General features: G+C 39.9%; 2 protein-coding genes across 3 annotated transcripts; both read left to right on the forward strand.

Moving 5' to 3' along the window:
- Positions 1-648: 648 nt before the first annotated feature.
- Positions 649-5,742, forward strand: tmem25 (transmembrane protein 25). 2 transcript variants are annotated; one of them, XM_079561462.1, is made up of 9 exons: positions 649-819; positions 1,859-1,969; positions 2,768-3,121; positions 3,410-3,700; positions 3,860-3,991; positions 4,067-4,100; positions 4,186-4,295; positions 4,480-4,548; positions 4,620-5,742. In XM_079561462.1, exons 2-9 carry the CDS (start codon positions 1,873-1,875, stop codon positions 4,691-4,693), a joined length of 1,161 nt encoding a protein of 386 aa, XP_079417588.1. In that variant the 5' UTR covers positions 649-819; positions 1,859-1,872; the 3' UTR covers positions 4,694-5,742. The 2 variants fall into 2 exon arrangements, with proteins under 2 accessions (XP_079417588.1, XP_079417587.1); XM_079561461.1 differs by having other exon boundaries at positions 1,862-1,969.
- Positions 5,743-7,323: 1,581 nt separating this feature from the next.
- Positions 7,324-8,636, forward strand: LOC306967019 (T-cell surface glycoprotein CD3 gamma chain). Its single transcript, XM_079561901.1, has 5 exons — positions 7,324-7,420; positions 7,681-7,872; positions 7,962-8,105; positions 8,363-8,418; positions 8,496-8,636. The coding sequence occupies exons 1-5, from the start codon at positions 7,375-7,377 to the stop codon at positions 8,547-8,549; spliced, it is 492 nt and encodes a 163-aa protein (XP_079418027.1). The 5' UTR covers positions 7,324-7,374; the 3' UTR covers positions 8,550-8,636.
- Positions 8,637-13,592: the final 4,956 nt, after the last annotated feature.

A 13,592-nucleotide genomic window follows, 5' to 3' on the forward strand; every position in this document is an offset into this window, starting at 1 on the left:
TTTGTAGCCAAATCAAGGGTTGAGGTGTTGAAATCATTTTTGCTTTGCGCCCTCCAAACACTAGTAATACGTATATGTTGTTATATGCATCTACACTGATTGCTAGACATGCAATCTATAATTTAAAATTACAGTTTTATTTTTTATTTTCATTGGAGCAAAGTTTAGTTGCTCCAAAAAAAAAGTTTGAGTTAACTGCACTGAATCCACAATAATGCATAATACCTGCCTGAGTGCTTGTGCCTTCTCCTGAACCGCTGCACTGCAGATGAGCCTTAAAAGTCTCAACTAATTGAGGAAAACGCTACTTTTACAAAGTGTGTTCATATTGACGGGGAAACACTTATTCATATTGTCACTGCCTATATCCATGTTCAATCTTCTCCATGATGTCACACTTAACCCAATTCCCCAGACTCCTCTAGTGGATAAGGTTTCTCTCAAAGAAAGCTCTGCCTCCACAATAAAATGCAAACATAATGCCCAAAATGGTGATATAACGAAGTAAACGTGTAAGGGGCCGTAAAACATTTAGGTGCAAAATGCCAACTAATTGTAAAAATATTCTTCCAAATTAAAAGAACAAAGTAATTGGTGGGGGGAATTGCACGGTGTGTGTATGTGCGCGCGCTTGGTGTCTTTGTGTGTGAGTGCGCGCGTAGAGGAAAGCTACTGAGTCAGGGAGTGCTGCCCCTCATCACTTGCAGTTATCGCCACCGCCATCCCTCGCTTTGGCACGCTTTGCATCTCGATTCCCGCCGCCATGAAGCTTCTCCAGGCTGCACCGCGACCTCCACACTTTACGCACAAGAAACTGAGGTAATGGAGACCCCAAACGTGGCTTGCCATTTGGAGAAATCTGCATGCGGCAAATCAAGAGAATGACATGTTCTGAAATGCAATAGCGCACGCAATCTCGGCTGCATTGATTGTCAGCACTTTGCATACGCGTATCCAGACTGCTTTGACCATTTTGCGCAGTGTTTATCAAGGAGCATCCCTTAAAATGAGCCCGTTTTCTTGCGTATTTTGACAACCTTGTTCCTGGTTTCGTCCATGGAGCTGGCAGATCATGTGACCGACATTGCAAGCTAGCAGCCTCACTGTCAGGCATTACTCACTGCCTGTGCCCATTGATGCCCACTTTGCTGCAGGCACTGGGGTTCATAACAAAGCCACGGGAACATTATTGTGCAATGACCTTTGGTGTCATGGAACCAAAGTTGTTGACCATTACAGTTTGTCAAAAATGGTGAGGCAAATGGAGTGTGTTGTATCACCTGCAGGCAGGGGTTCTTAATACAGTGATAGCAAATTCTGATTACTGAGCTAGAACTGTTCAGAAACGAGCGCAGTCTATGCTGTTCTCAAGATCTGGATGCATGAAAGGGCATCTGACATAAAATAGCACAATCAAAGAAATTATAGTTGGCAGCTGCATATTTGAAGCAGAGAACAGTGAACACCTAAATTAGGAAGGACAAAATAAGTCTGTTGTTGTTTTATGAGTCTGTGTATGATCACCTACAGCTTTTCCACGAGATTGCCTTTTTTGTCCCCCCCCCCCCTTCTAAAATGTTGCTACACTGTGGTACCAGACTTTTGGATATTTGTCTCAAGAAACCTCCATGCGCATGTTTTCCACAGAGCATATTCACAAAGTCCACGCAAGAAGTAGAGCTTTGCAACAAAACAAGTGCTGCGAACGCAAGCCAAAACCTCTTTCCAAATGATTGCTTCTTCATATTTAATGAACTTCAAAGTGGGCTTTTATCCAGAGTTTATGGCACTGATGGAGTTTATGGTGTTACTTGCTGACTGCGGTGTACTGTGTTTATTGTGTGTGTATTGTGTCCAGCAGTAGGTAGATGTATGAGAGGAGCTCAGGCAGGGGACAGTATGAAGCGTCTGATGAAGACGTCAGGCTCCGCTGTCGTGCTGCTTCACACACTGGCCTTATCCTGGACAGGTAACAACTCACACCATGAATTTTGAATGTAGAAGTTACAGGTTATATGTTGCCATGTGTCTTATGTGTTGCCATACAGAGAGAATCCACTTTGTTTTACAATGGATTGTACCTACTGTCAAAACAAAACGGCACCTTTTTTCCCCACCAATGAAACACTTGTACCAAAAGAAGTACTTACAGTATTATGGCTTTAAAGTGGATAATTACAGTCTTATTCATTTCCACTGACTTAAATCTTGTTGTTTAGAAGTAGCGTTTCAAGCATAGGTCCTAAAGGTACTATACTAATAACTAGGGTTGGATACCGTTAAACGATACCAGTATGGTATTGGGGAAAAAGTTTAGGGACTACTGGTATCGAAAAAATAAAAGTATCGAAAGCAGGTACAGAATTTATTTTTATTTTTTATTTTTTTGAAGCTGTTGGTCCATTAAGCATTAAAAGGGAGTGACATGGTTTGTTTCAGCTCAAATTAATGTTTTTTCCCCCAATTACTTTCACAGGAGATGAACCCGATATTGTAGATTTGCAGATCTTCCAAACATTATTGTTCTGTTCTGGTTCTAGATGACAAATATTTTAGTATAGGTATCGAAACAAGTATCATTCAAGAACTGAAAAAAAAAAGATGACAAATATTTTAGTATAGGTATCGAAACAAGTATCATTCAAGAACTGAAAAAAAAAAGATAGCAATACCCAGCCCTGCTAATAACAATACCAAAATCAGTTATCTTTTGAATGAATAAACATTACAGTTTATTAGCTTTATTTTTTTCTTTTGTTGTCATCAGGTGCAGTTGAGTCTGGCCCCAGAATCGATGGGCGTCAGCGCACGTCTCTGACCCTGAAGGAGAACATGACCCACCGTTTCAACTGTCAGACGGACAGCTGGGACCCGCGCGCCCCTCCCCTGCTCACCTGGTACCTCAACGGGGAGCAACAAACGAAGAGTAGACCTCCACCAAAGAGAGGCCGCAGAGTCATGGCAACGCCCCGGGACGACTTCAGAGACAGACCCAACCCCCAACACCCCAACAGCACTTTCTCTTTAAAGGTCCGCAGGTGGGACCGGGAGCTGCTGTGCGTCGCCTCAAATCCCCAAACTGGGCAGAGTTATAACGCTACGGTCTCATTAAATATACAGTGTAAGTCGTTTATGTTTCTATATTGAGTTTGCTTGTCAATGCATACAGAAGAAGCCATTGGAAATAAGTTAGAAATGCTCAGTCAGTGATACCTGTAGCTAATTATAGTAAGTATTTGTTTTGCATACATTATTTATAGCAAATGATCAGTGATTTGAATACTGGAAGATGTGCAAAAAAGTTAAACCCAACAATGAATGAATGAATTAGTGTTTCTTACTAAAACCATATCAGGTAGGTGCAGTAGTTACTTTCTGATGACCATTTCCCCTCCTCCCCGGTCTGTAGTCCAGCCTGAGATCCTCAAAGTGAAAGCCCAGTACAGTGAGACCGCAGACCCCGGCCTCTCCCTGGTCCTGTTCGCGCTGGTCCGGTCCAATCCACCCGCCACCCTCAGCTTCGTGGACCAGACGGGACATGTGGTCGCCAATACCTCGGACTTCCTCATCCTGGACTCCCACAACTACCCCTGGTTGACCAATCACAGCCTGAGAGTGGCTCTGAATAGCCTATCAGGGAACATGTCTCTAAATGCCGACAATGGCCTGGGAACAGCACAGAGCAACCTCACATTGGCAGGTCAGTCAGCGGCGTTCGAGGTGCTCAATTTAATTAAGAAAAAGTCCAGATGTGGGAGATGGATTTACTTGAGCAGCCGGTGGTCTTTATTATTTATGTTGCAAAAGCATAATGATGTACAAGAGTAGGATATATTATAGTCCTCCTGTGTGCCCTCAGAATTCCTGCAGTCCCGAGTGGAGGTGCCGATGTTGGGCATCGTGACCGGAGGAGCCATGGCCTTCATGGCCCTCCTCATCCTCAGCCTCATCGTGCTCTGCCTCATGCAGAAGAACAAGAGCAAGACAATCGGTAAAACCCGTCTGCTTCAAAGTGTTTGTGTCCTTCAATGTTCAGTCGCTCTTAAGTATTTACTGTGCATTTCAGATGAGCCGGTGGAGATTGTGATGGTCACTAAGAGGTAACAGCCTTACCACAATAGGCTATGTTTACATTTTCATGTGTGGTAATAATCTGTGTGTGTTGATTGCTGATTTTTGTTACAGTGAAGCCACCACTTTGAAAACAGAAAAAACAGAGAAGCCTCGCATGCCACGAGAAAACATGTCACTGCCTTCAAACATGCAGCTCAATGACCTCGGCACTTTGAGACGAGGTACCACACAACTTTCAGGAATTCTCTATGTACTGTACCTCTTTGTCAGTCCGTATATGTGGCTTTATATATATATATTTGTTAGAGAGGAACCTCACTAACATAACATTAGAACCTTATTGACTGAACCTCAAATGAGCTCTCTTCGTTAATCTTTGTGTATGTTCCTTGTGGTTGACGATAGCTCGAGAATTTGCAAAACACCACAGTTTGGACGAGGAAGAAGATTTGTCCTTAGCCTACGCTGCCAGAGGTTAGTCTCTCTTGTATTTGTTTCTACTCTTTGTATTTGTCCTCCTGACCAATGTCTTTTATTGACTCCAGGTTTTGCTCGGTATCCAATGGTGGGCTACATCTACAAAGTGAACAGCACGAGCAGTGAGGAGATCTGGCTCTGACAGACCATTGCGTAAAACATTGACACAAGATAAATGAATATTGTGCATGAGAAACCTCCATACTTACAAAGTCTATGTCCGGTGAGGCTTATCAGAACCGCCATTCCAATCTACTCACTGTACCTTTAAGCTGCTCAGACCATGACAGAGAGGTCGCACTGGGACACTTTTAATCTGATGTTACAACAATTCACTGTCTGTGAGTCTGTGGGCTGGATTCATGTTCAACAAACCACTTATCCTTGTCCCCTGTTCAGTTATGTACTGTCTCTGTATCCGGTGCATTTAGGGAGTGTTTACACTTGTATCCAAACAGAAGCTGTGGTCAGGTTTGACACGTTTCCTAAGTTGCACAGTAGATAGCGCTGTGAGGCTCTTAAGAAAATACGGCACACTGTCCTGCCTTGTTTTTCCCCATTATACACATTTCTACTAAAATTGATCTTAAATCAATTTGTTTTACCATTAAGGCTATTTTCATTTTTCACCCCAGGGCAGCTAATGGTGGGCCACATGACTTTAGCACAAGTTTACCTATCACATAATATTTTTGATTCATATTCACACATGTTTTCACATTCATGTTCTTTTCTTAAAAAGCAATGTGTTTATACAGAAATGAATGTTGCAAGTGTGAACACAACCTAATTGTGTCTTATCTAAATGTTCTGATTCCAAACCTGTTCCTGGTCCAAGACTCAACCTCTTGGATTTGACTACACTCTCTGACTCTTTGCTCATGTTTTGGTCTGAATCTTTGTTGCAAGTTTCAGCACCAAAAAGACAAAGCCATAAGTCCTATATTGAATGTCTGTCATTAGTGTGTATTCATTATGCCCTCATTAACGGCATGTTCCCCTGCTCTATGCTAACAGCTGAATATCCAAAAACGTGCGCTCTGTGAGGTTTGATATTTTGACCTTATAGTGTCTAAATGGTGCATTATGATGCAGTATGTATTTGTATGTGGAGAAGGTGTAGCGTTGACTGTACATTTGTATGCTCATGTACAGTGTGTGTAAAAGCATCGAATAAAGATTATATTGAGATTCTATGCAGTAAACGTGTACTCAAGTGTGAAGAATACAGTGAGATGTTGTCAAGGAACTGAAACAAGTGCAGAATAACTTGTGACATTTACATTTATGAAATAAGGTTAAATACTGACTTGATGTAGAATCTAATGCACACCAGGTACAACTGAGAATACTTTTTGTAACCATTTCAGGCACGACCATTACCAAGCAGAAAGTGTTCACTCTTAAACAGAATAACACAACTAAGAACATCACCAATTTCATCATCCTCGTTCTTCTATCAGTCAGTCTTAATTAAACGATTACATTATTTTTACTGTTCTATCAGTTTCTTCAATCTCCTCTAGGGGGAGCTATTACACCTTAAAAATGCCCTCGTGACACATAGAGGATAACATGGCACATCCTTTGCTGTACTTCTCCCTGTTACAAACAAACCCAGTGAAATGTAATGTTCTGACGTCCAGGTGACACAGTATAACACATTCAGTGGGATTTGAGAGCAGCAGCTGCTGAAAGAGGGGGATGTTTGTGCATTTGTTCTCATTGGAGTCGTCGATGGAGCAGGTGTAGGCTCTGGGTCATTGGTTTCTGTGGCTTGTCTTCACACAGGAAGTTCTGAGGTGTTTGTCACATCTTTTTGTTCGATTGTGATGAGGGAATGGAATAAGTAAAAATTATTTCAAATGTTTGTGAAGGCTCCTCGTCAAAGGGGGTTAAATAGTATTAAATGAAGCAGTGGCCTAAAAAGGTAAAATCATGATATCTCTGCAGATGCAGATGTTTGGGTGTGTGCCTGTTACTACAGAAGACTACACAAATGCATCATCAAAAGGGTTTTTATGGATGACTTTATGCATGTAAAACCTGCTAACCATGTAGTTGTTGTTATTGCTCCTGTACAGATTTACTCTACACAATAAGCCAGGCTGAATATTTTTTTTTTTTAAATCTCAGCTGCGGCCCTAGTCCACATTTGACCAGTTTAGACAAAAGTGAAGAAAGAAATATATACGTTTATCATCTTTCAGCGGTATTGTTGGACAAGAATCGTAATATTGTGTTAATTTTTGGCATTAGCAAGCAAAAAAATCCAGATGCAATTGTATAATTTAGTCGATCTCAAGGCTTTGAAATAGTAGGCAAATTCACAACGTGCCAATTCAGTGTAAGTAGTTATGCACTTGTGTTATTGGTGCTTTTGTAGATACAGCAAAGCTAAAAGTATCTTATTTACTTATTTTGTTTTTTAAAATCACTTTATTGACACTTCATTATGCCTCCTCAAACCTATTGCACCCACATTTAGTGCAATAGATGCAATAATTAACCTAGGTACATGCCTAGTATATTGAGACCTTTCTTCCAGCTCGACTGTATTATTTGTTAACTGTATACAATAATTCACTGACAAACTTGTGCACACACTTCCTGTTGTGTCCCACACACTACTGCACACCGACTGAGAGACAAAAGACACACAACGGAGACCGGATCTGCTCAGGAGCTTTTGAGGCAAGAGGCACCATTTCAAACTTGTCTCTAGTTTAAATGGCACATTTGAGATTGTTGTAGTCCTTAAACCTCCAATCTCAAGGTTTTTTTCCTCTCATCGACAGCAAACACCAACCAGAATTGCCCAACATGAAGAAGTTCCCTGTGGCCTGTCTGCTGCTGCTTTGCTTCTCTGGTAAACATGAGATTATTCTGGCCTTTGTGTGAATGTTTCATCGGTTTATCTCGTGTCTTCAATCATTTCTTCAATCTAATTTCTTTACAGTTCTGGTCAATGGGGATGCAGGTAAGACACAGCCCAAGTTGGTTCATTATATACATATTTTTTTAGATTTATTGTGCATTTTTAATTTGCCGATCTATATTTTTTATTGGATATTTGACAAAAGCTAATGGCAGCATTCATACGGTATCATTTTGATGTTTATCTTTTAGCAGGAAACGAATTTAAAGTGGAGCCCTCATCTGGAGGAGCAAAAGTGACGTGTCCAACAGATCACAAACTTTATAAAGGCACTCAAGATGAACACATTGATAGCCTGATACCCTACAAAGACAGCAACAGTGGGGAATATGTGTGTAAAAAAGACAATAAAATTACCTACAGTGTCTTTGTCAAGTATCGCAGTGAGTTGATCCTATGTTAAATATCATCCAGTGCGGGGCCTATTTTCTGTGATTGTACTTGCTGAGTAAAAACCCGTGTCTGTGGACAGCCTGTGATAACTGCATCGAGCTGGATGTCCCGTCCATCGTTGGGATGATCGTTGGAAATGTGGTGGCCACGTTTGCGATCGGCGTGTCTGTTTACCTCCTCGCCAAACACACTCCGGGTGGTGTGTCTGCACCCAAGAAGAAAGGTATGAGCTTCTCTGATACGTTCTCCAGATCACTCTTTTTGGGATTTCAACAAAATCACAGATCTTGCAGCATACAGTAGTATTTTCACTGGCTTTGGTTTACCTCGTAAGTAACGGCATATGTGAGACGTGAGACAGGTTTCCATATTTTCCAATTCTAAGTTATCTGTGTGAATTGGATAAATACACAGTGCTAAAACTGCATGCAACAAGGCACTTTAAACTCTTTATATGACGTTATTGGACATCTTTTCTAGGCTCGGACAGGTATCCCCTCGTTCCAAATGAAGTGGGCAATGACTCGCATTATCAGGTAAGAAGCTCCAATATGAACGTCTTAAACATTGGACTTCCCATTTTGACCAAATGTCTTTTGGTTTGTCTCTACAGCCTCTGAGACCCAAAAATGGCCAAGCAGACGTTTATGATAAACTGCGTAAATAGTCACTATACGTCAACAAGCTGTAAACTCATTGGTCAATTGCAAATGTTGCATTTTTATTGCATCCTATTAATTCATGGCCTTGGCTTGATGTGGACTTGCCGATTCTCAACTGGCCTCAGGATCGTCCCGCAACCTGGAAAACCTCCCGCACAAATACAATCATTAATTTCCATTTCTGAACATAATATCAATCAATGTGCAGTATTTTCTCACTGAGTCCTGTTGGTCATGAGGATGGCTGACAAGCAGAAAATCGATTAATAATAATGACACATTTTATTTGGAACGCACTTTACATTTGACCCCCAAATTCTGATTTTATGACCCACTTTTTAGCCCCGATCCACCAGTTGAGAATCATTGCTCTATATATTTTTTGTCAACACATATTGTGGTGCTTGCACTTTTGTAGTGATCCTGCATCTTACCCAATAAAAGATTGTACTGTTTGTTGTGCTATGATTTTAATGGGAAAAGACAAGTGGATTAACCTCTTAAAAAAGTGAATTTTCTCCGTTCAGCTTGAGTCAAATCTAAAATGTTACAGGCTATAGGCCAGAGTAACGCCTCATTTGAAAGCTAAGACCGACCGCATAACTGATCTAGGAGGATCTTTTTCCTCGCATTTACCTCACATGTCTTCATTGCTTTTTTGTTGACTTTTCCTCAACATGAAAAGCCACAAAAAAGTGACAAAAATGTTTAGTTTATTTGTTTATTTGAGCAGTTGAAATCCCACTCCTTTTGAGCAGAATTTCAACTAAACAAATAAACTAAACTTAACATTTTGTCACTTTTTTGTGTCTTTTCATCCTCGTTATCGTTTGTATTTTGTCTTTTCGATTTGGGTAAAGCCAAACTGGAGTAAATGTGCTCGGTTCAGATGGGGGTTAAGAGGTTAATATGTGCGTTGTGTGTTTATTTAGAAACATCACTGTTTTGAGCTCGAGGCAGGGTGTTAGCTGTTTAATCAGAGAGGCTTGAGACTATAGTTTTTCCAAATAGCTTTATATTCCCATGAAATAAAGGAAAGTCTATGCATGCCAATGTAGTTTTAATTAAGTCCAGGATTTCACACAAAAAAGTTAAGAATATGAATATACAGTGGGAGGAAAATGCATGTGAACGCTGAACTTTATACATTCTCAGAGATACACACTGCGTTCTAAATTATTATCCAAATTGTATTTTTGTGTCAAAAAGGTAAACAAAAATAATAATAATAATGAAACTCATGGATGGTATTGTGTCTCAGGCTCTTTGAATCACTGACATTAATCTCAGAGACCTGGGATGATTAGTTTTCAGGTTAAGCGAATGGCGGTGAATGGCCACAATGTCCCAACAAGGGTGTGATGTCAGTAAGGAGGGGGCGGAGTCATGTTTTGGGCCCGAATCATGGTGAGAGAGCTGGTCAACCCCTTTAGGCCCTTTTAGGCTCCCTGAAGGGGTGAAAATTACTTTTGAAAATATGTGGAGTTTCTGACTGACCACTGTCTTCTATGCTACAAAAAGAAGAGCTGTGTTTTCCCGAACAAGATCATCTTCATGCATGACAACGCACCATGTCCTGCTGTAAAGAATACCTCTGCATCACTGGCTGCTATGGGCAGAAAAGGAGAGAAACTCATGATGTGGACCCCCTCCTTCCCTGACTTCAACCCTATTGAGAACCTTTGGAGCCTCAACAAAAAAAAACTTCTATGAGGGTGGGAGGCAGTTTTCATCCAAACGGCAGCTCTGGGAGGCTATTCTAACATCCTGCAAAGAAATCCAAGCAGAAACTGTCCAAAAAGTCACAAGTTTAATGGATTTAAGAATTTTGAAGCTGCGATCACACAAGGGCTCCTTTGGTAAAATATAACTTGACCTGTTAATATTTTTTTGATTGAAATAGCTTTTGATTTCAGTAAGTATGACCTCCTAATGCTGCAAATTCAACAAATGACCATTTTCAGTTAATTACAAGCTTTAAAATGTATTGAAACAATGAGTTGCATAATAATTTGGAACAGTGGATTTTGAGGTTTTTAATGTATTTATTTTTGAAAATAATACTGTTATCACTAGGAAATTTTTCAACCACATTTAAATGATCCTCTACCAGTTAAAGACTTGAAAATGATGACTCTCATTTGAGTTGACAATTTAGAAAATCTTAGAAAAATGTAATTTGCATAATAATTTGGAACGCAGTGTACAGTTATGCTCAAAGTTTACACCTTGGCCAAATTGTATTTTATTTGACTATTTTCCAGAGATAGCACACACATATTCTTTTCACTCATTTATGGTGAAAAAATTAAGCTTGCTCTTTTTAAATCATAATGAGAAAGAAAGTACCAAAATTACCCTGATCAAACGTTTACATACGGGTGATTCCGTGTGGCTTCCCCCAAAGCCTCCCAGGTGACCCTCTCAGGTTTGATCTTTTTTTTTTTAGACAATTTATAAAACAGGGAGTTTTAACCACCTTTTCTCTCCTGGGTGCTTTTTGCATTTGTGGGCATTTTTAAAAAGCTGTAGCTCAGTAATGGAAACATGGAGGGCTGCACTTTGGTCTGTGTCATGTCTATAGTTCCAGGAATGTCAGGGGCTCTACAAAAGAAGTGTATCGAGTGATCATCTTCATTTTCTAGGTTTTTGTTTATTAGGATGTGACCTTGCTGCAGTAGAAGCAGGATTTCGATCGGATAAAGGGTTTTTGAGCTTCACAGAGATGGGGCCTACTCGGAAAATGTAAAAAATAATCCGCTATGCAGGATTTGACCACAAAGTCAGCTACTGTGGCACTTTTTTTTTTTTTTTTATCTATCTGATTTCTGATTTCATGGTTAAAAAATAATGTAGATATATATATATATTTTTTTGGCCAGAAAAAAAAACCAAGTACATTTCTAACCATCTATTCATCATGAAAATAAAAAAAGACAAAATGCATATTTGTGTACACAGACCAATATAAACAGAACATTTTGTTTTGCATGTATGTAGATACATTTGTTTACCTCAAAAAACGCTGCAGATTCGTCTTTCAGTTTAAATTCTGACTATCTTCATTATACTATCTGAAAGGAATATTCAATGCAAACATATTTCTTGAGATTACACATTTTTGAACGGCTCCTCCTTCTGCAGCCCGTGCTGTCTGCCAGTATGGTGGATCATCATAGATAGGTCCACAGCACAAGGTACATGGTGAAATGGCAACACTAGCACCAGGAATTTTCTTTTTCTCTTTCTTGTTTAATGAAGTTTACAAATACCTCTTTTTCTTCATCATTTCTTTGCATTATGTTGCTAATGTACCTGTGAGCTTCATAAACAAAGGCAACATATTTTCCAGACTGGTACTGATCATGGTCAGCTTCAGGTTCTGCTTGAGTGTATACACACTAGTACGCTGCAAGCCAAATGAAGATGGTGTTCTGTTCCATGTTGTCCTTGATGAGATAGAAGAAATGTACTCCTTCGATATTTGCACTTGCCCATTTGTACATTAGCACACTAGTAAATCACATAAAGAAAGCAAAGCGTCAGATTAAAAAAAAAGTCAACTTCAGTGATGGTGCTGCTCACCAGTATGAAAATTACATGAACTTTGCCAATTTTTGCAACCATCAGCAGGACTTTGGACTCGCCTCAGAATGGCGCTTCTTTGCCACTAGCCATGGTAAGAGTCCATGTGATGGGACTGGTGGAACTGTGAAACGTCTTGTTGCCAGAGCAAGTCTGCAGGCAGATAAGAATTAGATTCTCACTGCAGAGGACATGTAGAATTGAAGACCCACCATACGGTACAGGCTGTTGCTGTTGTATTGAATATTCCTTTCACATAGTATAATTAGGCTAGAATTCAAACTGAAAGTGTCTGCAGCTTTTTTGAGGTAAACAAATGTATCTATATGCAAAACTAAAATGCTATGTTCATATTTGTCTATGAATATGCATTTTTTGTTGTCTTTTTTTATTTTAACAGTGAAAAGATTGTTAAAATCTTTTCATTTTTTTTTATTTTTTTAAAGTGCCTCAGTAGCTGACTTCGTGGTCAAATCCTGCATAGACTAGAGGGCCATTTTTGAGAATTTCCGAGTAGGCCCCATCTCTGTGAAGCTATAACTCAAAGAACCTTTATCCCATCGACATCCTGCTTCTACTGCAGCAAGGACATATCCTAATAAACTAAAACCTAGAAGATGAAGATGAACACTCAATACACTTATTTTGTAGAGCCCCTGACATTTTGCCATTTTCAGCAGCCTATATATCCAAAGGTTTACAATCTAGAACATTTTTGATGATTTTTCCTGGAAATAGACATAGTAGACATGACACAGACCAAATTGTAGGCATATACATGTTCCATTACTGAGCTACAGCTCTTTAAAAGTGCACACAAACGCAAAAAGCACCTGAGAGCAGAAAAAGTGGTTACAACTCCCTGTTTTGCAAATTGTCTAATAGAAAAAAAAACAAAAAACTATTGGGCGTTAGAGCTAAGCACTGCATTTGTTCATTACACACGTGGAGGAACTCAACAAAAAAGTTTCATCCATACCTGAGAGTGTCACCTGGGAAGATTCTGTGAATTTGGGTGATTTGGCACGAAATGACCCATACTCCAGTTTTTAATACTGTGTATTGCCCCTTTAACATCAATAACAGCTTGGAGTCTTTTGTGATATTGTAGATGAGGTTCTTTATTTTTTCTGATGGTAAAGTGGCCCATTCTTCTTGTCAAAAAGCCTCCAGTTCCTGTAAATTCCTGGGCCGTTTTGCATGAACTGCATTTTTGAGCTCTCCTCACAGTGGTTCAATGATATTGAGGTCAGAAGACTGAGATGGCCACTAACAGGACCTTCACTTTATTCTGTTGGAGCCACTGGCATCAGCAAATGATGGCCAATGATGAAAAGTTCACCATACCTACTGTGAAATATGCAAAACAGGCCAGGAATTTACAGGAAACTGAGCTCAAATGTGCTTTGAGCTCAGTTTGGCAACAGAATGTTCATGAACACTGTAGGTGACAGTCTTTAATT

Source organism: Gobius niger, assembly GCF_951799975.1.
Source record: "Gobius niger genome assembly, chromosome: 1".
Classification (NCBI taxonomy): domain Eukaryota; kingdom Metazoa; phylum Chordata; class Actinopteri; order Gobiiformes; family Gobiidae; genus Gobius; species Gobius niger.